Genomic DNA, 24,976 nt, shown 5'->3' with positions numbered 1-24,976 from the left:
TTATAAAGAGGTCCCCTGGCCAAGGGCCAGATTGGAGTTTACTGGAATATAAAATGCAGACATGTGCTTTCTGTTGGTGAGGCGCCAGCATGAAAGCTCCCCATGTATTCAGCCAGCATTTCGTTTCCATTGGATGCAGAATTGCCAGGAAAAGCATCTGAGTCCCGGTAATTTTGTGCAGGGTCTCTGATAGGCGTGAGGTGGGGCAGAAAAAGAGCTGAACCATGGAATCTGGTCATGTCCTTTCTTCTCCCCCCAGCACCCCTAGACCTCAGGAGGAGTGCTTTCCCTGCCAGGCCCTCAGCCCATGAGTGATTGCCCTCTGCAGTGACCCACCCCCGAGCTTCCAGGAACAGAACTCTGCACGGACTGATTCACAACTGCAGAAGTATTTTGAATGATTGGAAGTACATTGGCTTTTCTCCACTGAGAGACAAATGCAATTCTGAGCTCTTTCCTTTTGAAAACACAACTGAGATACTACAGATAGTTCTTCCCCTCAAACTGGACCATACTTCTTTTGAACTTTATGCTTGTTTGATATGTGGTCTGATGATTTCAGAGCTGCCTTACAAGGTGATAGTACAAACCAGCGAATTTGTGCAAGCCAGCTCTGAAGAGTAGAGGAGTCTATTGGAAATCACATTAACTGATGTTAAAGACATTAAATACTTTCCTTTGGTTACCCTTATGATCGCCTTCTAAAACAGCATAGACAGACCTGTGTCCAGGACTTATTATCTGAAATCATTAGTGTGGACCCCAACTAAACCACTTCCTTGGTTTGGGACCACAGATCAAATAATCTGATGTGCTCACTTTAGCAGATCAGCAAACACCATGTTCTGTGTGAGTTTGGAATGTTGCCCACTATAATCAGCATACATGCAAATGTTGGAGGGAACATGGAAATTAAATAATCATTGTCCGATCCTCGGGTTGGCAGGGAGCACTACTGGGTGAGGTGTGGCCATGGTTCGGCCCTCTGTGTACTCCCCGTGCTCTGACTACAGCATTTCCTGCCTGAAAAACCTCAGCTTAAGATGGAATGAAGGAAAAAAGAGGGAGAATGAAGGTATTTGCAATTTGTCGCACAAACACAAATTCCAAAGTGTCTCCTCTTCCAAATTTCAGGTCTCTCCTCAGGCACATCAGACACCGGATATACGTAGGTGACTAATGAAGTGGAATGATTAGTTTCTGTCTCCATGGTAACGGTTATCAGGTGCTCACCTGGGGAGGCTGAGCCAGGATGAGCCAGGAGATGTTGTCAGCCTTGAGTTTCCTGGCGGCCAGCGGCAAAGCCAGGATTGGGGGGCTTCAGCCTCCTGATTTCCATTATCCTGGTGCTGCCTGTCACACGCTCCTATATGCCAGGAGCACCGAGCCCAAATCATGCTGTTGTTCATCCTATTTTCAAATGTCTCTGGAGAAACCATGTCCAGGTTAGCCTAACCTTTGGGAATCTGTTCTGCTGCAGTGGAAAGCGTTTTCCTGTTTGCAGCTGTCCCCGAACAAGGAAATATAAGGGATGGAGGCATGGCAGATTGGAGGCGATGAGAGCTATGGCTCCCGTCTCTGTTAAATCAAAACCCACCCAGGGGTGCTTGGGTGGCTCAATCAGCTGAGCGGCCACCTCTTGGTTTGGGCTCTGGTCATGATCTCACAGTCATGGGATCCAGCCCAGAGGCTGGTTCTGCACTTGACTCAGCGTCTCTGCTTGAGATTCTCTCTCCCACTGCCCTTCCCCCCGCCCGCCCCCTCCTGCTCTCTCAAGTGAATATATAAAATCTTATATAAAATCTTAATAAAAAAATAAAAAGAACAAATCTTAAAAAAAAGCCAGCCCTGAAATTTGAGGGTACGTTTTATCTTAATCACTGTTGCTATTAGAATAATTTTTCCTGTAAAATCAAGGCACTTTTTTCCCCTTTGCCTCAAACCTCCTACCTTGTAGTGCTTACCTGAGGCTGGCAGGCCCCTCCCCTATCAGGAATTTGCAGGTCTACAGCCATCCATTTGATCATCTCTGTACAAATGTGAAAAGATTTTGCTTAAATGTGCTTTTGCAAGCTGAGCCTATAACCTTCTGCTTCATGTAATCCCTATTATGTCCTCTGAGGACCACATCTTTCCAGTTGGGAGGAGGGTGCAAGGAAGTGTCTCCTTCCTAAATGTCTTTGTGTAATGTTTAACTGCCAGTATAGGTCAGTGCTAGTTTTCCACAAAATGTTGCACTAAAGGCAGATTTTCAGCAAACACCACTGACACAGGTGGGCTCGCAGATTGTCCCACGTTTGTGAATATCAACTATTTTTTAATTTCCCCTCAGTTGACCTGATTTTATAAGCAAGGGAGCTTATATCTCTGAGAATGAGTTTTAGTCCCTGGGATAAGAAAACCCAGAACAGACAGAAGGCAGTTGTTGACATGGCAGCTGGAAAAGGCTGTTAGTGGTTCTAGATGTTCTAACTTCACTGTCGCAAGGCTGTTGTCACTCCTAGAAGTGGTGAAGGGGACATTCCCTTTCTGGCAGTTCTGGGTACCTGGAGATTTGACCTTGAACCTGCAATTGGTTTCACTGTGTGGTCGGTCTTGCGGAAATCTGTGGCTGCAATTGAGTCCCGTTTCCATCCAGGAAACAAAGTTAAAAGGGTGCTAGCTGCTGCTGCCAGCTATGGGGGAAACATGAAGGGAAATGAGAGTTCAGTGGAACTTCTCTGCAAGAGGCTCGGGTGTCCTGCGAAACCCCCTCAACACTGACATTTATGTGGGCTGGGCTTAGTGTCCTCTGTTGCCCAGATGCTCCTCAGGATCCAAGGCAGTGGTGGGACCCACTGATTGGAGAAGGCTGGCCAGCATGACAAGAGGACACTTGCCCTGGGCTCAGCCAGCACAGGGGGAGGGTGTGAAGGGCTGGTGGCTGGGGCTCCCGGCTCTGGTGAGGACACTGGGTTTCGAACTCTGTTGCATCCTGCCTGTAGACACAGATCTCACCGTTCTATGAAGTAAATGAAGAAAATAACCTTTGTTAGGCAATTTTATTTCTGGGGACTGCTAACAGCACCTGGATGACATCCTGTGCACCTGTATCAGCTTATTCCCATTGCCATAACCATCATGGAATTCAGTGGGAATGCACAGAGCATTGTGCCTATGGAAGTCAGAGGCCGTTTGGCCCACTCTTGGTAGATGGGGGACGCTTATGTGGATGACTCAGTTAAGCAAGAAGCTTCCAGGGAGAGGGAACAAACGGAACATGCAGCGATGTGAGGGCGCGGAAGAATTGGTTCTTGATTAGTATCCTCTGTTATATTAAGATCATTCTTGGGGCGCCTGAGTGGCTCAGTTTGTTGAGCATCCAACCAAATGCTCATGATCTCATGGTCCTGGAATCGAACCCTGTGTCCAGCTCCACACTTAGTGGGGAGTCTGCTTGTCTCCCTCTCCTCTCCCTGCTCCTCCTCCTGCTTGTACTCTCTTTCCCTCTCTTAAAAAAAATAAATCTTTTATTAAAAAAAAAAAAAAGAAGACTGTTCTTCTCTCTCCCACCAAACAAAGCAGACTCCAGTCAGACCCCCAGGGACACTCACCTGCTAGGATGGGAATTAAAAAGTCAGACCAGGGTGCCATTTGTCACATTAGTGCTTCTAGAGGGTGCAAAAGGAAGGGATAGAAGATACTTGGAGGGGATCCCTGGGTGGCGCAGCGGTTTGGCGCCTGCCTTTGGCCCAGGGCGCGATCCTGGGGATCCGGGATCGAGTCCCAATTCGGGCTCCTGGTGCATGGAGCCTGCTTCTCCCTCTCTCTCTCTCACTGTGTGCCTATCATAAATAAATAAAAATTAAAAAAAAAAGAAGATACTCGGAGAATTATTAGTGCTGAAGAAGCTTAGTTAGCTCCAGGAAGGAGAACCATCTTGCTGAGGTCACGCAGCTCTGGAGTAGGGACTCAGATCTACAGTTCATGACTCTAAAACTAATGTTCCTCTCACTAAGTTCTAATTATTGTGTACAGTTGCTTGTTAATTGCTAATTAGAACATGCAGCACACTGAACATGCTTCAAGTGGTGAACATTCCTTCCTTTACTTTCTTTCCTGAACCCATAATGCCCATTGACTGGTTTGCGCTTGATGGAAGAGTGGATGCTCTATTTTTAACCACTATTTTTCCACTTTATGAAAGAGCCACTTTCCCCCTCAAGTTAAATCTGAATTGCTTTCAGTTGTTTTTGCCAAAGGAGGAATTGGTTCCAGCAGAGATGTTTCCTATGAATCATAAAGGTTTTGAGTGATGTCGTATATTAATCTGTTTAGTTCCCAGTACATCCTCCACAGACCAGGACACTGCAGTGCTTATTCCCCTCCTGATTTTGAATCTCTCTCTTAAGTGCAGACACTGTATTTGAACCTCACTCTACTTTAAAAACAAAACACGAAAAACCTCATCTTCTTTTGAGACTCTAGAATTATTGAATTACTGGAAAAGTTTCTAAGTATCCAGTAATTTTATTTCCCATCCTATTCTCCTCTCCATCCAATCCAATCTAATTAGACGTTGCAGGAGGATTGGATAACAGGAAGTACTGGAAAGCAGATTGCCTTTCTCCTTTTTCTTTTAATATGAACCATCTGAAATTAGCTCAGTGCAAGAGTTTCAGCATCAGCACTCATGAGCCGAGTGAACACATCTGTTGAAGTGTTTCAGAGACAAAGGAGATCCGGACGGCTGCATATGAGGTTTAAGCCTGGTAGAGCCCATGGTCTTTCCCAAGGGTAGACAGCCTTGCTGGGTCCGAACCTTATCCTGTTAAACTCAGATTTCTCATCCACCACCGGCACCTGACAGGTATGCTTCCCCCTCTGAAACTCAGTGGAAGCGCTTGGCCGGTTCAACGTGATTGTGTTGAGTGGCACCCTTTGATGTCATGGTGAGATTATCTCAGATCATCTGGCACCTAATTTTTTTTACAGCTAAGGGAAGGCCAAAAGGGTATTGATTTAGCAGCTGTGTCAGGGAACCTAAGTGGCCTCACTGATCCACCCAGGGTCAGATGAGGACAGAGACCTCTCGGCCAACAGAGCAACAGGAGGCTCAGGATGATGTTAGGGGTGGAAGCCAGGAGAGTCAACCCAGTGCCCCCCAAAACTGCTGTGATGCTGTTGTCAGAGAACAGGGGTCCTGAGCTAGCATGGGATTTCTGATGATAGGGGGAAGAGTTCACATTTATGTTCTAGACCCCTTCCTGGGCATTTAGGCAATATGGGCAGCTACAGAGGAAACAGCCTTTTCCCACATAATCGTGATATAGAAGTAGTAGAAACAAGTCGAGCTACAAGTATTTTGTGACACAAACAACTTTGTGTTTCCTTGGTTGCGATTCTCTTTCCTATTGTTGTAGAGTCAAGGTGTTTTATTCTTTTAATACTATTACTTGTGGATCGTAGATCACTCCCCTCTCTTCTTTCGTTTGTCACCAAACATGTACCAGATAACTGACCATGCTGGCCCTGGGGATACAGAGATGATCGGATCATGGTCTCTTTAAAAATTCTGAGGCTTGCTGGGGACACAGTAAAGCCAACCATTAAGGACAGCTTGGTGCTAAGAGAGGTCTGCAGAGTGGCTGCAGTGGCTCAGGAAGGCAGAATGAGACAAGATGACCTGTTGGAGGACATTCAAGGCCGGTCCTAAAGGGACAAATGGGAAGAAGACCAAAAAAGTGAATAGACCCAAGGGAAGAGCAGAACCTGCAGTCCAGCTCCTCCTAGAATCCAAGGGGAAGGATTCTAGTTGGAAGATTAGGTGCAGGGGCTGTAAAATGGAGCCTGGGGTTTGCCAGATTTGGGGTATGCTCTGAGAGGACAGAATGGGGGTAAGAAGGAACCAAGTATCAAGGGAACTGACTCTTGAATTGTGGGGAATGATTTGCACCTGGCCCCTGGGCCGGTGGGGTGGGGAGGCTGTGAGTAGAGGAACTTAAGAGGTCAGAGAGAGAGAGAGAAGGGAGCAACTCCAGAGACTCGTTCTTACTAAATCCTGAGAGCAGCTGACATAGCTCTGCCTCAAATGGACAGCTGCCATGTTTTTACTGTTTAAAACGAAGCCAAGCTCCTTAAGGACTTTTATCAAGCTATGCAAGAGAGTGGTCACCAGAGGCAGAGCTAACCTGGCTCTGCACTACTTCTGCCTCTAGAATGGTCATGCGGAAGGAATGGTGGAGGTCACCTAGACCAGTTGCTGTTTTTCCTGGCGAGGGGGCTGTGGGACAGGAAAAGGAAGGCTTGCCTTGGACATATACAGCTGGTCGGGGCAGGGGTGCTATTGGTGCTGGAACTGACAGGTCCTTACTTCTCTTCATCATTTCCCAGAGTGAACTTCCTCAGAAAGCACAATCCTTATGCCTGTAGTCTGAATTATTTTTTCTACAAAATAATTTTTGTAGAAAAACTCAACAATACACATTTGATTTTTAAAAAGAATATATGTATATATGCATGCATAAAATTAATGTTTTCATTCATTGAATGTTTCCACCTGTTGGAAACGAATTTCAGGACTCACCCATTCAAGCCCCAGGCTCATAGTAGAGCTAAAGTTCAAAAAGGATTTTTTTTCACTAAATAACTTAGTTGTGAATGATAGCAAGTATCTTTGTTATGTTTAGATAAGAAATAATGAAATAAGGTTGTAAATTTACCTATTTTATACCTTCAGGGACTGTAGAAAAGAACACACTAATTTACTCTTACATTTGCATATTGAGAAAGTAGATTTAACTTATGCTTCCCTAAGTCATTTCTCTGTTTATGTACGTATGTCCTATGTATGTAGGTATACATATGTATGTAAGAACATACACAATCGAACGTGTCCCTACCTGGTGTGGGGAGAGGGAGACAGACCCCACTGTGGGAACAGTCACAGAAGAAGTTACAGGATAGAACAAGAAGGTTGGTGGGAGTGAGGTGAGGTGAGCTGAGAGCCCAAGGGTGTAGTGAATAGTACACTCTCATCATAGTGAAACACTCCAGGGAGTTGATGGGTAGCTGATAATGAATATAGTTTGTCTTGCTCCAATATAGAGTGCTCTCAGAGCTATTATTTTTGGAGGTTTGGAAGCAATTTCAAGGCTTGACTGCTCCTCCGTTAAGTAGCAAAGTCTTAGGCCCAACCCAAAGAACAGCCAGTCAGATTATTGTGGGGGTTTAGTTGTGAGCATAATTCCCATATGAAATTATTCTGTCTTCCTCTGGTCTCACCCTGCTTGGTGGAAGAGGACCAGATCCACTGTGGGATCCATATTAAAGGATTTACTGCCTTTTTTCCAAGTGCTGGTATTAGGAAGATCCTAGGAACCATGATTTGAAGATATTTTGGAGTTACTATCTCACAGACCTATTTCACCTTTTAAGCAAGCCTAGGAGAAGAACAAATCCAGATGAAACATAAAGGTAGCACAAAGAGCTTGAGCCATGAAGCCAGCAGACTTGGATTTGAATCTTACCTCTGGCAGTGAGGGACAGAGGACATTTTAGCAGTTACTTAACCATTAGAGCTATCTTGTGCCTCATTTGTAGATTAGAGGTATGGATGCCCTACAAGGACGTTGTGGGGAATAATGGAAATACATACAAGAGATATCCAGATCATGACCAAACAGATGTCAACTTTCATCTTCCAGATCCATCCTCCAGATGTTTAACTGGGTGTTTGTTATGTACAGTGAGCTGGGCCAGGTATTTGGGAGGGACAGGATCAAAGAAGAAGAGAACCTATATTTAGCTCTAAAATGGAGAAGATTTGACGTGCACACAAACTACAACTGAGGATCTCTTTCCATACCTGCCTCCTTGCTATTTCCGGAACATTGGGCAAGCTCCTGGCTCTGCACTGGGGCACTCACTGTCCCTTCTCCCTGGAATTCTTATCTCCCACTGCTTTACCACTCTCAGATCTTCAGGCTTTCCCTGATCACCCTGCCTAAAGTGGAACTCCCTGCGGCCAGTACTCCCCATCCACCTTCCCTGCTTGCTTGTTTTTCCCTCCAATAAATATGTATTTTACATGTGCATGTTCTCTGTCATACCATGCTCCTCCTGCCTCTTCGGTGTAAACACTATGATTCCTTTACTGCTCTATTCTCAGTGCCTGGAACATTGCACTAGGTGGGTACTTGGTAAGTGCTGATGGAATAGATGAATGATCAGGTGACTTCATTTTAGCCACAGGGAGGGGCATGTGCCAAGGTCCAGTGGCCAGAAGAACAGCAGGGCTGTGAGAGACTGTAGTAGTTTTCTATTGCTGCTGTAACAGATGATCACAAACTCAGTGGCTTAAATCTGGCAAACAACACAGATTTATTATCTTAGAGTTCTGAAGATCAGAAGCCTGACACAGGTCTCACTGGGCAAAAATGAAGGTCTTGGCAGGGCTACCTTCCTTTGTAAAGTCTCCAGGGTGGGGATTTGTTTCCTTGACTTTGCTGGCTTTTGGAAGCCGCCTGCACTCCTTGGGTCTTTGGTTCCCTTCTTCTGTCTTCTAAGTCAACAGGGAGGTTGGGTCTTCATGTCACATCACTGACCTCTTCTCCTGTCTCTTTCTGACACCCTGAAAGACCTTTGTGATTACACTGGGCCCACCTGGGAAATCCAGGACACTCTGCCTATTTTTGGGTCAGCGACTAGCAGCCTTCATCCCGTTGGCAATTTAATTTCCCTTTGCTGTGTACCCAAACATATGTACAGGGTCTGGGGACCAGGACGTGGACATCTGTGGGGCTCTGTTATTCTGCCTCCTGTAGATTCTAACAAGTGAGACAATTTACCTAGAGCCTAAGGCTTGAGCCTGTGGTAGTGAAATGTAAAACAGGAATATTTCATCCTTAAACAGCCATCATTGTCAAGATTTAACATACGGGCTTTATCTCGGAGGCACTAGGAAGTTGCTTTGGAGTAAGGTGAGAGAACTGAGGCTTTAGGAGATGAATATGGACTTAGGGCAGGTATTTAGAAGGAGATTTATGTTTACCTTTTTAAAAGCAATTAACTTTCATTGCCTTGTCCTATGTACAGAAAGCTAGGTTCTTATTTAGAATTTCCCCAAAAAAAGTAGGGTGCTTTAAAAACCACCCTGTGATATTATTCATGTGCACAACATGTATACTTAAAGATCCATGAATCCCTGCTACACAGACATACTCACGCACGTACATTTCCTCTTCTGCACACCCAAAGCCTCACGTTCTTCTTGAGAGCTCTTTTCTCTGGCTCTCCGTGGTCCTCTTTATTCTCTGCCCCGGCACACCTCAGTGATCTGTAGCTTCCTACCAGTAACACAGGCCGACTCTTGCAGTGATTCTCATAAGGGTCATTGTATAAATGTCCCCTGGTAGGCATGTAAAAACCTCCAGGGAGATCTCTATAGTTTGAAAAAGTCTTCCCTCCCTCACCCTTACCATGATTTGGCCGTAATTTGATATGACTTCCTAGGATGGTTTCTGACACCTACTGAGAATTTAATGAATATTAAACACCTGGTTTTAAATGAATGGTGTCTGATGACCGTATTTTATGCTTTGGTTAACTTCTTTAAAGCAGCTCTGTCCAATAGAACTTTCTGTGACAGAATTGTTCTCTATCTATGCTGCCCAACATGGTGCTCACAGCCACACATGGCTATGGAGCTCTGAAGCTGTGGACATACAGGAAAAATACAGGACCTGCTTGCTAAACCAGGGGAGAAACACTTAATAAATGTAACTCACACTTTTGTTTTGAATTGCTTTTTATTTTTTTTTGTTTTTTATTTTTAATTGCTTTTTAAATTGTTGAGTATCTCTTTTTTCTTTTTTTTTTCAGTTTTTTATAGAAGTCAAAATAAGTTCACATGGGTGTAATTGTACTCTTCTTAGTCTTTCCTAGACTCATTTTGATTGATAACTACATTTTTTATTAAAGTATCTGTAGGTCTCCAAACAGATGATTCTTCCTCTTGCCCCTCTTCCCCTTCCTGATATATAATCAGCTTTATCGAGATATAATTCACATATACAAAGCAGTCAATTAAAGTATACAAGTATATTCACCAAGTTGTGGAACCATTAGCACAGTGGTTTTTACTATATTTTCATCACCCCAAGAAGAAACATCCTCATGAGCAGTCCTGTTCACTAACTCCCCAGCCCCCTCCTTAGCTGATTAGTAATTGACTTTGTCTCTATGAATTTGCCTATTCTGAACATTTCACATCAGTGGAATCATACAATATATGATTGTGACTGGCTTCTTACACTTAGCATGGTGTTTTTAGGGGTCATCTGTGTTGTAGTAATTCATTTCTTTTTACTGCCAGTAATATTCCATTGGATGGAATATGCTGTATTTTATTTATCCATTCATCAGCTGATGGGCATTTGGGTTGTTTCCACCTTATTTGCTAGCATTATGCTGCTATAAACATTGATGCACAAATTTTTGTATGAACGTATGTTTTCCTTTCTCTTGGGTATATATCTGAGTAGAATTGTTAAATGATGTGGTAACTCTGTATTGAACTTTTTGAGAAACTGCCAGACTTTTTTTCCAAAGTTCTGAAACATTTCACATTGCTACCAGTAATATATGAGTTTCAGGTTTTCCACATCCTCGCCAACACTTGTTATTATCTTTTTGATATCCCTATAGCCAAGCTGGGGGTGTGAAGTGATGTCTCATTATGGTTTTGAATTATATTTCCCTGGTGGCTAATGATGTTGAACATCTTTCTATGTGCTTATTGGCCATTTGTGTATCTTCTCTGGAGAAATATCTGTTCAAATCATTTGCCCATTTTTTTCTTTTGCTTATTTTTTAATTGAATAATTTGTCTTCCTTTCTATTCTCTTCATTTGACCTGAACAGGATGCTGATATGCTCACTGGCGATGAGCAAGTATGGAGGCAAGTTCAAGAATCCTTGAAAAAAATTGAAGAACTGAAGGCACATTGGAGTATCCTTTTACCTGTGGATTGAACCATACTATTGGAGTTGCTTCTTTATTGGTTGGAGCTTGGCATTAATGAAGCCAAGTCCATGGTTTGACTTCCATGTGAGCCAGTGAGCTTCATTCTGTTTCATGGTCACAAGCTGATTCCCAAATCCCAGCCAACATTTTGGGTAATGGCTCGGGCAGATCATGGCAGGATCAGCATAAAAACCTCACCACCATTAGATAGTAATCAAAATTCATGGCTAGTAATAAGACAGTAAGTAATAGTCTCTATAGGTACAAGGTAACAAATTTCTGTATTCTGTTCCTCCCATAACCTACTTCTCTAGGAAAGAATAACTTAGAATCCTTAAAATTTAATGCCATTGACTCTCAGGATCTAGAAGCTTCATATTAAATCAACCACGACCACCATGGCAGCAGGAGCTGCTGCACAATAAATTTTCTGGGCATAAATAGTAAGGACCATGAGTGAGTGGGTCAAAATTCAGAGTAAAGAGAGAGCCCTTTTGCTGGTGGTCATCTGGCACATCATCTGGATATCACTGAACAACACTGGTGGTGTACTGGGTGAGAGGCAGCCCGAATCAAGGATGGGATTTGAATGAGCATAGGCTGAACGGGAGGTTGCTTCCAGTAGGGGAGTTCACTTGAGCAAAAACATGACAGAGGGAAACCCCGCGGTAAGAAGAAATAGACCAAGGTAGATGAAAAAGATAGTGCAAGGTCCTTCAGATGCTTTGGGGAAATTAGATCCCAGGCAATAAGAAAATCTGCAAATGAAGTTTCTATCTACAATGTTCTTTAAAGAATTGTACAGAATAGGAGAGGTAGATGGACAAATGTTACTTTTTTTAGAAGTAAAATAACTAGTTTCTGAAATCTTTATCTAGTGAGTTGTGTTTTGTTTTGTTTTGTTTTGTTTTGGTAAAGAATCTGTAATTGATTACTAAAGGAAGGAAAAGGAAGCTGTGATCAGCCCAAGGACCATAGGTTCAGCAGAAGCAAGTGAGTCCGCAAAGTCATGGCTTTCTTGGGTAAAATTCGTATATGGATTTCAGGAAGAAATTTAGTTAAAAGCAGGCAAGACATTGATGCTAGATGCTAGCCTGGCCAGACAGCTTTCTCAATGCTTGAACAGCCATACTGAGAAAATGATGCTGCCAGGGTCACTGTTATTCTGGAGTGCTCTGTTCCCACCTCAATCCTCTCCTGCCTTTGGCTCTGTGCTTTGAAGGAAGATACAGAGCCACAGAATTATCTGATTCCCAAAAGTTATAGGTGGGGAGGATGGCAGGGTGGGATGATAGAATCCAGAACTCAAGATCTCTGAAGGTTTGAATGATGCCTGAATCTAAAGAGATTAAATTCAACAAGAATGTATATAAAATGTTGTCTTTGGGTCAAAGAGTTTAAATGTGTAAATATACATCAAGCTTAGCAGCAAAACATGTGGAACAATTTTAGGGCTTTAGTAAATAGCAAAACTTAATCAAATTTAAGAGGATGATATAGCCTCTCAAAAAACTACTATGATCTCAGGCTGTATTAATGGAGAAAAGAAAACAAGAAAGGTGATCTAGGAGTCTGATCATATCCAGAGCTTTTGGTTCAGTTTGGGATGGGCATATTAGGAAGGATATAGAAAAATCAAAAAAGTTGTGAGGAATGGAGCCAGGATCCGAATGGAGTTGGGTTTTTTGTTTTTTAAGATTTTATTTATTCATCAGAGACACAGAGAGGGAGGCAGAGCCATAGGCAGTGGAGGAGAAGCAGGCTCCCCACAGGACTCGATCCCAGGATCCTGGGATCACGACCTGAGCCAAAGGCAGACACTCAACCACTGATCCACCTGGGTGCCCCCCAAATGGAGTTTGAAACCCCGTCTGTAGGCAGGGTGGGAGATACTAGGAAAATGGTTAGCTCCAGGAATAAGAGTGGACCCTTCTTGGGTTCAAAGGACCATTATACTGCAGAGGAGTAGGCTCATTTGTGTGGTCCTCTGCTGTGGAGTTAGGGCCCTGGATGACCCAGCTACTATTGGATCTCAGTGGGACAAGGCTTCACTGAAAACTGATTCTTCCAGGTGCCTTACCAGTTACAGCCCACCTTTGGGTCCGCGAAGTTTGAAGAGGATGCAGCCCTGCACTCACATGGAAATGAATACCTGTGTTGGTACATAGATCTCTGCAGGGCATCAAAGGCATAGTAGTCAATTCTGGGAGGTGAAAGAAGGTTCCACAGAGGAAGTGACCACTGAGCTATGTCTGGGGCGTGTAGTAGGAGTAGGAGTTCTCCAGGCTGACAGTGAAGAAAGGCGTCCATCAGAGGAGGGGGCCTGTGTAGTCATATGGAGTGTGAGATAATACAGTCATGGAGTCCCCAGTTGTTCACAATCAGGGAGACATGGCAAGGCCTTATACACCATGCACAGGACATGAGGCCTGTGCATGGGGGGCGCCCATGGGAGGATTCTAAGCAGTACAGTAATATGATACTAAGTGACTAAAAGCCCCATGGTCCCAAAATGTTGATTAATTCCCAAGTGGATTTACTTTATTCCCTTTTCTTCCCCCTTAGTCCTCTTACGGTCATTTAAAAGGGTTCAGGAGAAAGGGTATCTGTTCTGTCCTTGGAGGGATTGTTCTGTCTGCTTCGGAGAGGCTCTCTGCCCCGCTTCGGTCCAGGGCTCAGCCCCTCTCCGGACCAGAATGACTTGTACGCAACACCAAGCAAATGTCAGTGACTACATTTCTGAGCAAATACAATGTCAGCATTAGCTTGGTGAAAAAGCCTCTTAGTTAAAATTATTCCATTTTTTTGCTCACTGGGGTGTTTTACAGGAAAGGTTTGTCTTGTTTGCCAGGAGACAGTTGCCAGTGTTGTGAAGGGAAATTGGCATGCGGTCCCTTCCAGCTTGCTGGGGGATAAAGTAGATGTATTCCTATCAGTGGCTGCAGAATATCACATCTGGTTTGTATTTCTAAGGCTTGTCACCTCAAACCTCTTTCAAATGAGTTGGAGCATATATAAATGAGTAGGCAAATAGTAATGGAGGTCAAACAACACAATGTTAAAATAAGGCACAAAGTCTTGCCACAGAAATGTCTAGCGTTGTGCAAGAGACAGTCATTCCTCCTGACAGTTCGTCAAATATCTAATCATGGAATGGAAAGCCACAGAGGTTAGCCTGGCAATCTGTTACAAAATCAGTGTATTGCCTGCGATACTGCTTCCCCCCAGCCTCTGGGGATACATTCGGTGCACTTTATATGTACACATCAGATGGATACAAAAGAAAGTCACCAACTCACTTTTCTTCAATAAATTTCCCTTGTCTGAGACCAAAGTTGACTCCTCGGAGACGGGATTCATCCTAAAATCACATAGTGTACGAAAGTATGCAGTAAACACCCTCAGCCGTGCATCATGACACTTGCAATTCTAACCACAGAAGTCATGCCTTGGGGGTAAAGTGCCACGCCTCCAGAGGGTCCCCACTGAAAAGAAACACACCTGTCCTGTGAGGGTTCATAAAGACCTTTGTCCTCACTCACACAAGCCACTTGACTGGATTATTACTAGCGTTTACCAACATTGTGGAGGGCAGCACCGCCAGGTGGCATGGAAGCTGGGAGAGGTGGGTGTCGCTGGAGGGCTCTGTCAGTTCAGGGCAGGGTGTGCTGGGTGTGTACCTGCTGGAGGATGGAGGGGGCTTTGGTTGGGGTGGGGGGCACTGATCGTGAAGAGACTGGATTGTGTGGTGGTGTTGACAGGTAGATGGGGGGGGTTCAGTCCACTCGACCATTTTCATTACACCTAGTCACCATCAAACGTCACATCACTTTGAGAGCTCAGGTGACACCCTCAGAACCTCACATCTCACCCCTGACAGAAGTCACTTAGGTTGAAATCAAAAGCGGTGCCACTTCTGCTGCACCTGAAATCTTCAGGCCTTTTCTTCTAGTGGAAGTGCAGCACGTGAAAGTGGTTGGACGTGGAGCTGCACAGGTTGCAAGGGGTGTGGGGATGGGCCCGCATCCCCCCTAACACCTAACACCCCTGCAGCAGGGGCGCAGAAAGGGAAGTGTGTGCATCCCAGGTGCCTGCACTCTGGCCTTCAGCTGTGCTTCCAGGGTGTTCACCCGGGGGAGATTCAAGGCATGCTCCACATTCCAGACTCCATGCCTCAATCCTCGGGCTGCCTCTGCAAGAGGCCAGGGAATGATAGCTGTTTTAGGAAGTGCAATCGCACCAAGCCTCCACTAGAGGAAGGCATGAACTCACAGCGAATCAGTCAGAGCTGCTTATAAGTGGGTAATGAGTCTTCTCCCTGTCCTTTATTATTGTTTTAAAAGATTTATTTGAGACAGAGAGAGAGTGCAGGGGATGGGGAGGGGGGCACTGAAGGAGAGAGAGAATCTCCAGCAGACTCCACACTGAACACAGGGCTCAACCCAATGACCCTAAGATCATGATCTGACCCCAAGTCAAGAGTTGGACGCTGAACCAGTACCACCATCCAGGCACCCCTCCCTGTCCTCCTTCAAGCATCCTTTCTCCTGCCCTGCCTGCAATTTATGTGCAAGAGCCATGTTAAGATCCTTTTCTTTAGGGGTTCAAAATAAGAATCTTTTTTGTTGTTAAGTATCGGCTTGGATCCCTTCCACTTTATAATCAAAAAGCTTCAATGTGAGACCCGGTGAAGATATATCTCTTCAAGTTCTTCTCTTCCTATGTTCCTGTGGGTTGGACCCCCGGCTTCCTGTTGGCCCCCGGTTCAGAGGACCCAGGGGGCAGAAAGGAGCTCCTCCTTTTAAAAATGGAATCTGTCTGAAGCTTCTTTAATTTCCGATTGGTTTCCTAACAGAGGCTAATAGAAATAATTTAAACTGAACTAACTTAATCGGTAGTTTGGTATAATCAGCAGCTGCATTATTTCATGACTAGCTTTCAAGAGAATACATATCAGAGCGTGAAGAAAGCATGGCTCTTCGGAAGTCTTAATCCCCCCAAAGTACAGGCTTGGTTGGAAGACAGTTTGTTGGCGTAAACAGAATTTACTTCCCTGAGATGCCTCTTACACATGTTTGTTCCTCAAGTATGTTTTCAGGCAGCTCATCTGTGTAAAATAATGGGCTCTTCCCTCCCTCCTGTGCCCGGGAGCTCTTCAGCCTCTTGGAGAATCTCGTTTTGCTTGTTTTCTTGGTGGAGACAATGAATCCTTAACTAAGGTTAATAACAGAGTGGGAACAGGTGCTGGCCATGTGCCAGACGATCATCAGCAGCAATGCCGAACGGCTTCCTGACATCAACGTCTACCAGCTGAGGGTGCTTGACTGTGCCATGGACGCCTGCATCAACCTCGGTCTGCTGGAGGAGGCATTGTTCTACGGAATTCGAACCATGGAGCCGTACCGGTGAGTCCTGGGGGGAGGGCCAGGCCAGAGGATTGCCATCCTGCGATCATTCTGATGACCACTTCTTACTGGGTCCTGCCGTGTGCTTCTCCGTCAGTGTGTAAGAGCTAACCGGGTTTTGCTCACCTGAGCTCGTGAGGTTCCTGCCATGTGCCAGGCTGTGGGGGTGCAGAGACGAGTGAGCTGCAGTCTCTGTGGAGCCTGTGATCACCATGCCGTGTGCTGCTGGCGGCGACCGGGCAGAGGCAGAGCATTGGGGGCAGCCAGGGGCATACGGCGGGTACTCAGCCCAGCGGAGGCCGTGTCCTTAGCCTTTGCTGACACCAGTGAGGATGGCCCATATGGGGCCCTCGGTCTAGCCGATGGATGATGGCCTCTTCCACTTGTCAGGGCTTTATGGTTCCCAGGTGCCTTCATGTGAATCAGGTGACCCCATGACCACCTCCTGTCCTGAGCTGGAGAGCAGGGACACAGCCTGCACCCAGACATGTTGTGGAGTCAGGTGAAGAAGCTATTGCTAACTGTATCTTGACTGACCGAAGCTCCTTCAGCTGAGTGGGTGTTTTGTCCCTAGATGTTCTTGTGACTCACAGGAGCTCTGGCAGCATTCATGTCTAGTGCTGCAGGTGTGGTGCTGGTGGGTGTGGGCCCAGGTTTGCCATGGGCCAAGACCATGAGTTTGGAAGTCAGGATAGATCAGCCCAAGGGAAAGGGCTCAGAGTCATTCATACGGTCATGTGAGGTTGGAACAACCATCTCCAACACAGAACAGGTCACCTATTGCTGGGAAGGTGCCCTGGAGCCTGGAAGGCATGGGGAGGGTGGGAGGTCCCTTCTGGGGAGCCCTGAACACCGTGCAAATACGATGTCAGCCCTGAGGGCCTAAGCCAAGGGAGAACCCAGGTCTTAACCCACGCCATGTGGGACAGCAGGTGAGGGAGGGGGGCAGAGTCCGTGGAACTGCCCATCTGCACTTGAAGACAAGCCTCAGGAGGTGGCTGAGAGGGGAGGTTACCAGGATCAACCTAAGAAGAATGGAAGCAATCAGGATCTAGGATCTCAGTTCAAGCAAGGGTGGGAAGCGGGAAGTGAGACACAGAGTCAGGAAGCCAGGCCTGGGCCAGGAGCACTGAGCAGGCCAGGAGAAGCTTGAAGGCCCCACCAGCCGGGTGGACGACAGGGGTGTACAGACCAGCCACCGCACCAGGGAGCCCCGAGGGTGTTTCCAGAGCTTCCGTACGTGGCTTCTACCACTGCCTTGTGGTCGGACAACTCTGGAATCCAGACTGTGAGTCAGCTCGAATCAAACTTTAGAACAGATTGCCTTCAGGGCTGAGACTGTAGACTTTCCCATAGCATGAAATGTCTGCTCAGGATGATGAATCTTGTGGGTTTTCAGAAAATATGAACTGAGCACAAAGAGATAAGGCTCTGTTCTCTGAGCTCCAGTGTTGCAATGAGAGGCAGGTCTGGGATGGTTGGTGTCACCTCTCTGAACTCTCGGGCTGGGTCTCATGAAGCCAAACTACAGGATGAGTGGTTGGGCTGCAGCCAGGAGATGCAGGCCCCACCCCCCCACACTCCGGCTGGTGCTGACATGTGCCCGCTCCTGCCCTACCCCCTGTCCTTTGCACACCCAGGCTGTCCTCTGGGCCGCTCTGTGCACAGATACTTGATACTGCTTCCCCACTTTGGTGCTGCCTCTGCACGTAATTTTGAATTTTCTTTCCCTACACCTATTAAGGCTTCTCCAAAGGACGAACTTACCCCTTAATTAACTGGCAATTTCACTGACTTGAGTCAGACAAAGGAGCCTTTCTTGTCAGTGAGGCCACATCCACCAGAATGGACTCCATATTGTTTGGAAAACGTGGTTATATTTTTCTGGTGTTTGGCAGGTCACAGTCTCTCTGTAGGGGTACACTGTATTCATGTGCTGGGGGACAGACTTCCTAGCCTCCTCAGTTTCTCTTCCCCGGAGCTTAAGAAGTTGCCGTGTGGTGTTCTGTGTTTCCAAAAATCCTGTCTATATGGATTGATCCTTTCCAAAGAGAGGGATCTGAACAGTGTACTTGCAGCAGTATTGTAGAAGAAGAGCTATGCATAACCAAGCTGTGAGCAGTGACAGGTTGGATGCTGTTGTTCTATGCCTTTATTCCCCGTTAGCTCACCAAAAGTGAGAACAGGCAGCAAATGGGTCAGATGCTCTGCAAGTCCTTTAACAATCCGAACATGCAAGGCAGGAATCCACAAGTTGCTGGTGGTGTCCACCCCTCATGTGTGCACAAGGGAGGTTCTGCCGTGGGCCGTCACCACCGACATGGTGTCCCCACACATGCTCGAGGTGGGCCTTTGGTTCATTATTGGCCAAGGACATGGGCAGTTAGCTCAGCGTGAGTTATTGGGAAGTAACCTGATTGCCACCTGCTCTAACAGTTTTACAAAGTCAGTATACTGTTTGCAACAGCCAGATTGAGGTCAAGACTCTAGGGATGATTTTCTCCTCCTGACCTTGGCTGAATTTTTGTTTCATAAAGTATATTGGCATTAATTCACACACAACAAAATTTATCATCTTTAGCTCTTACCATTTCTTCTGAGAGCATTGTGATTATATGTGCTTGGTCATCTGTACTGTAGCATTATGAACATTAATCAGAGGGAAAGCAACTTAAAGGTATTTCATAAATTTTCATTAAAAATTTAATTAAATTAAAAAAAATTAATTAAGTAAAATCTTAACCATAAGATCGGCTGGGTCCCAAAAGTTAGTTTGCCAGTGGTAATTTGGAGCTCAGGAAGCGTTTTCCTGTTGAAGAAGGTGTTAAGGATTATGGTGGTATCACCAGACTAGCCCCTGAAAGTCTGCTCAGCCCCTAATATTACCAGTGTATGCCACACATTTGTGTACAAATAAAAAGAGAAAAATATAAAAACGAAACTGAATGTAGTTTGAAACTTAAAATTTAAATGATGCTGAATATAAAATCAAACTTGGTTTTCTTTAGGACCGAGAGAAAGCTCTAGATATACAGAGGGCTTGCTCTGTTACCTCCACAAGTGTTGTGGTAACCCAATTTTTGTTTTAAGAAAAACACGGACTTCTAGGAAAGGATGTTTTCAACAGAACACAAATAAAAGTCACCCTCATCTTTCGAAGACCTGTTCCACTCCCTAAAGATAACCACAAAAAATAAATAAATAAAAATAAAGATAACCACATAAGTTTCTTTCCTAAAGTTTTCAGTGTGTGTACCTAACCTTCCATTTGTAATACACATGCCTGATTGTTCAGAGCCACCATTCTACTCTGTTTCCTTACGCCCTCAGAGATCCTCGTTTGCCCTCTCTCTCACTTCTTCCCTCAAAGCTGCTTACCCGGGCTCTTCCATTTTCCTCCCTCTTCTTTCCTTCTCTCTCCTCTTCTTGTCTTTCTTGTGGAAAGACTCAGTCCCAATCTGCATCTGCTAGGTGTCCCCAATAAACCGGTGGGTGAAGAAAGGGAAGCCAAGAATTCTCCTGAGTGGGCAGAGAAGAAAATCCCATGTTCTGTAACTGCTGTCACTTACTAAAAGCATGGACATCAGTCCAGACCAGTTTCTGAATATCAACCTCATTCTTTTTGACAGATACATTGACTTTCATTTTATGAATGTACTGTAATTTGTACACTAGTCCCTACTATTTCCATTTATGGTTACTATATCAAGAAATACCACTACCATTGGGACACCTGCGTGGCTCAGTGGTTGAGCATCTGCTTTTGGCTCAGGGTGTGATCCCAGGGTCCTGGGATTGAGTCTTACATTGGGTTCCCCACAGGGAGCCTGCTTTTCCCTTTGCCTATATCTCTGTCTCTGTGTGTCTCTCATAAATAAATTTTAAAAATCTTAAAAAAAAAATACTGCCATTAGCATCCATGTACTTGAACCTTTGTGTACCAGTGTGACCAATCTATTGGGTAAATCCATATGATAAATTCCTTTTTTAAGAAAAGATTTTATTATTCATGAGAGATGCAGAGAAAGAGGCAGAGACACAGGCAGAAGCATATTATCAGTTCCTAAATGCTAACATACTGCATCAAAATGTATGTTCATTTTAACGGGGGATAATGACCACCAAATTGTGTCCCCCATCCACCAAGATGTCACTTCCCTAAAAGAATTGAAAATGGAAAAAAAAAAAAAAAGAATTGAGAACAGGGGACACAGTTTCTAATATATCTGACCCAAATTCATTTCAAAATATAGGAGTCTTCCCTTTTCCTTGACCAAAGCCTGCTCTTAAATGGTCAGGTTTGCTGGTATTGACTGACAAAATAGTATTTTGTGGTGGCGGGAAGGACATTTTTGTGAGTCTCCTAGGAAGGCACAGAAGAACACGAACCATGAAGGGATTTGAACAAGCAGGTGTGGGATCAGAGACTGGGTAGCCGCACTGGATCCCTCCCCCTCATCGGGGAGAAGGCTGAAAGAGTGATCTCCCCTCGCATGGTGTCCTGTGCTTTGTTGTTAGAAGTGGTGGCAAAATGGAAGTGGAAGGCAGCTGGTGCTCTGTGTGCAAGACATGTTTACAAGCCAGGTGTTTGTGACTCCAGGATTGCCAGTGATTACACAGCAGCCCTGCCGGGTTCATTTTGCCAGCGATTTTTTTACTTTTCCCTCAGAAGCTTTGGCAGATAAGTTGACAAAGTGCAAGGTTTCATCACAGCAGTGCCCGCCACTGCTGTTTCCAAGCTGGCTTTTCTTCTGAAGACCTAAAATTGCTCTTTGGTGGGGTTTTGTCATCAATCAGTATGTTGTGGTCCAGGACCTAGCGGAGCTTGTGGGTGCCATGTGGGTATTGTGGGGACCTGGGAATATAGGTGCTGTGCAGGTGGCATGTGGATAACATGGGGTCCTGAGAGAGCAGGTGCGATTGGGGGTACTATGGGTGCCCTGGAAACCTGGGAGAGTGCTGGGCACAGTCCCTCAGCAGGCACTTACCTGGGCCCGCCTGTGCTGGACCCTCATCTCTGTATGGCACAGATGCTGTTCAGGAGCCCCGTGATGATGCTTCTGTCCAGGTACCTGTCAGTAAAGCTCACTCCTACAGGGCAGGGTCCTTAGCCGAGGTATTACCTAGTATGAAATCTTCCTCTGCCACGCTCACAGAATGGGACCTAGAGAGTACACCAGAGCCAGGACTCTACCCAGGAGGGGACCCGAGTGCTTGCACTTTATGCAGTGTTCCGGTCACTTACCTTGTTGGCCGTTTGCCCTCCATGGTGAGGCTTTCAGAACTGTCTCCCCCAGTGAGTGAATAGACATTTTATTCTCTGCTTGCGGATGTGGACAGTAATCCTTTGGCCACTTAATCATTTTTTTCCACACTGTAACTTCCCATTAAGGTATCTTTGGCCAAACCCCTGTCCAAGATTTTGAGCTGTGTGTTTGTGTCAAATACTGAGTCACTTGATCCACCTAACCAGGGCCCCTTTTCCTTTGCTACTGATTTTCTAAGGCTGGTTTCTTAGCCATGGCCCCTCGGTCTGGACACAGGGGTGACTGCCTGCACAGCAGTGTGCAAACTGGTCCATTGAGGCCCAAGCATTTTTAATTTAAACTTTTTAATGTCAGTTCCCAGGGGCTCTCTTATTTTGGAGTCTAGAAATGCAACAAAGGAAACAGCAAGGAGGAGGGGGAAGAGGAGGGAAGAGATGAACAGGAGCCAGCGTTAGGGACAGTCTCCACTGCACTCACATACTGGTTCTTTAACCACTGACTTGCGCGCACACCTAACATCCTGTGCTCCACAGGGACAAATAACCTTCAGCTCACACATGGTGGGAGGGTGAAGGAGAGCACTGTGGGCAGTCTCTAGGACTGGACTTCTCTAGGGGAAGTAGAGAAGTTGCAATCTCTTTTGTGGTGATCAGCTCCTCCCTATGTGCCCCATGGCCCCACAGCCTTAGACACTTAGCTTGGCCTGCCACTTGTATATTTGGGCAAAGTCGTATTTAGGGGCCAGCTGTGCTGGATGGTTCCAACCCTAAGCCCATGAGCTGAGTGACAGTGACCCAGCTTTATGGTCCTAGCTCTGGAAGAGGAATCAAGGGCAGCCTTTGTATGGTGCTGACATAAAGCTCTGTCCCTCCAGCCCCTCTGAAAAGAAGGAGGCGGTGGCTATGGCCTTACCCGCTCTCCTGCAGCAACTCTTCTCTCATTGCTGCCACCCCACGCCTCCGGCATTTGAACAAGTGTTCTGGATGCCGACACAGCTCCAGGTGATGGTGGAAGATAGGCTTGGGACATCTGGCAGCTTCACAGACCAAGCCCTAATCCACCTTGGCTTTTTCCTACCTGACTTAAGGCTGACACAGAGTGATCAGGTGCTGCTGATACATGTACAGCCCCGACTGGGGAGGGGGAAGGTGACCTCTAGCATGCTGCATGTGGCAGAGGGTGTACAAGGGCCGTATTCAACTTAGTCTCCTCTTTAAAGGTCTTATCTCCAAATACACAACCTGAAATACTGGGGGTTCTGGCTTTAAGATGGGAATTTTGGAGGGACACAGTTCAGCTCCTAACACCAGCGATATCCAGCTTGGCCGTTGCCTCCCAATTCTCCATCCCTGGAAAATACCAGTCCCAAGGATCACCCTCCCACACATACTTATTTCTTGTGTATTTGGACCTATTGGAAGTCAACTTTCTGGCTTGGAAAATGAATTTCTTGCTTCTGGGGCTTCCAGTTGAGTTCAGGAGCTCTGAGGGTACCCAGCAGCCAGGGCTAGTCTCCTTGGGTCTCTAGGAATAACAGTGGTAAACCTCAATACTCAGGTCACAACCAGCCCAGTGCAATATGAGTAGTGGATACTAGTTGTTCACCAGAGGGTTCCTTCTCCCAGAATCCAGCATTCAGGGAGATACTGATGGCGGAATATGATAATTTGATATGGCTTTTTTAATGCGACTCCTTTGACACAGCCTTAAAATAAAATGCTGAAGTTCTCAGCTACCTTTATTATAAAACAATATATAAAATAGAGGTTCTTTCCTGAGAGAGAATCTGCCTAGGACACGTTTGGGTTCTTCAGCCCCATCAAAAACTGACCAGGTGGTTAGGTATTAACAAAAATTATACATACATATATATGCAGTGGCATTTCTGACACCCTGGGACCGTGTGAGTGGTAGTGGTAAGAAGCCTGTAGTACAAGTTAGGTGACTATATACATTCTGGCCTGGGTGATCTGTGACAGCATGACACTACTTGTATTTTGCATTTTAGATCTTCCCTTACCTGGGGCAAGGATATTGATTCTTTGCTCCAAACCCCAATAGCCATGAGTCAGTGCTATCCATTGCTGCAGTCTTCCCTGCTTTTGGGCCCCCATGGTAGGCCAAGACCCAAGAAGCATATAACTTTTCTCTGTCATCATCAGAGAGTGAATCCCAGAACTTCTAATTTCATTTTTTTTTAATTTTTTAAAGATTTTATTTATTTATTCATGATAGACATAGAGAGAGAGGCAGAGACACAGGCAGAGGGAGAAGCAGGCTCCATGCCGGGAGCCCTATGCAGGACTCGATCCCGGGTCTCCAGGACCGTGCCCTGGGCGGAAGGCAGGCGCCAAACCACTGAGCCACCCAGGGATCCCCCAGAACTTCTAATTTCAAATCAGGATCAGTAATCCCACATTACTACCACCTTCCATTGAACTTAAACCCAAGCCAACAACAAAGCATCCCCTTCTGCTCATGGCACCTTTGTGGGTTATAGTTACCCTTGTACATAAATGATACTTTCCTGTAGTAGCAACGTCTCTGAATGGAATATGCTGCCCAGCCACTCAGCTGCCAGCTTTGGCTACCTGCTTGGATTTTTGTTTTGAATTGCATTGTTAAAGGCCCTTCCAGATTCATATTCACTCATCTCCTGGAAGTACCTGGGCAAACAGAGGTCCAAGGTCTAGTAAGGTGTTCCCTGATCAGTCCTGGTTCAAGGGAAATCACCCAAGTGGCCATGTGATCAGACTTGTAGTCTGTGTATTTCAGATCTCTGCTAGCAGTTGAAGAATATACCCCCTGAGTCTCTTTAATTAGTGATCCTCACACCTTTAGTTTAAAGCAACGTGTAAAATATCCATCTAACACTTTTTTTCCCATCTCTCCTTCACCAAATCCTACTCCTTCTCATGCTCTAAACCCTTCCTTTATCACTCAAGCTTCCAGTCAAGGACCATGCCCTAGGAAGGTGCCAGACTCTTCAGGACAGCATGACTCATTCTAGCACTTGGCCTACCGGGCAAGGCACAGACCAGGAGAGGAGCACCAGCCATCCACCTTTGGATAACTCCCCACTTGAAGTTTTTCTCCAAGCCAGCCTGAAGGGACCCGCTCTGTGACCCACCCTGGTGGCAATGTCCCAGGAAAACAAAAGTTCCCACTTGTAGCTTTCACCGCATCCATGGATGCTCATTCTCCATGAAAATCTTCCTTTTCCTCAACTCTGATGCATAAGGTACTGATTCCAGGGTCTGCGTTTGTGCCCCAGCTGTTCCCCTCTTTGGGCCTGTTCT

The 24,976-nt window shown here is 45.7% G+C and overlaps 1 protein-coding gene across 5 annotated transcripts in view; it reads left to right on the top strand.

Moving 5' to 3' along the window:
- The window catches only part of SMYD3 (SET and MYND domain containing 3), a 686,417-nt gene that overhangs the window by 567,445 nt on the left and 93,996 nt on the right, over window positions 1–24,976 (top strand). For all 5 annotated transcript variants that reach the window (XM_038542771.1, XM_038542772.1, XM_038542773.1 and 2 more), the window contains 2 exons: window positions 10,903–10,990; window positions 16,236–16,410. In XM_038542771.1, coding sequence (XP_038398699.1) covers window positions 10,903–10,990; window positions 16,236–16,410 — 263 coding nt within the window. The remainder of the gene's footprint in view (window positions 1–10,902; window positions 10,991–16,235; window positions 16,411–24,976) is intronic.

Source organism: Canis lupus, chromosome 7 (assembly GCF_011100685.1).
Source record: "Canis lupus familiaris isolate Mischka breed German Shepherd chromosome 7, alternate assembly UU_Cfam_GSD_1.0, whole genome shotgun sequence".
Taxonomy (NCBI): domain Eukaryota; kingdom Metazoa; phylum Chordata; class Mammalia; order Carnivora; family Canidae; genus Canis; species Canis lupus.
This window is presented reverse-complemented; position numbering and strand designations above follow the sequence as displayed.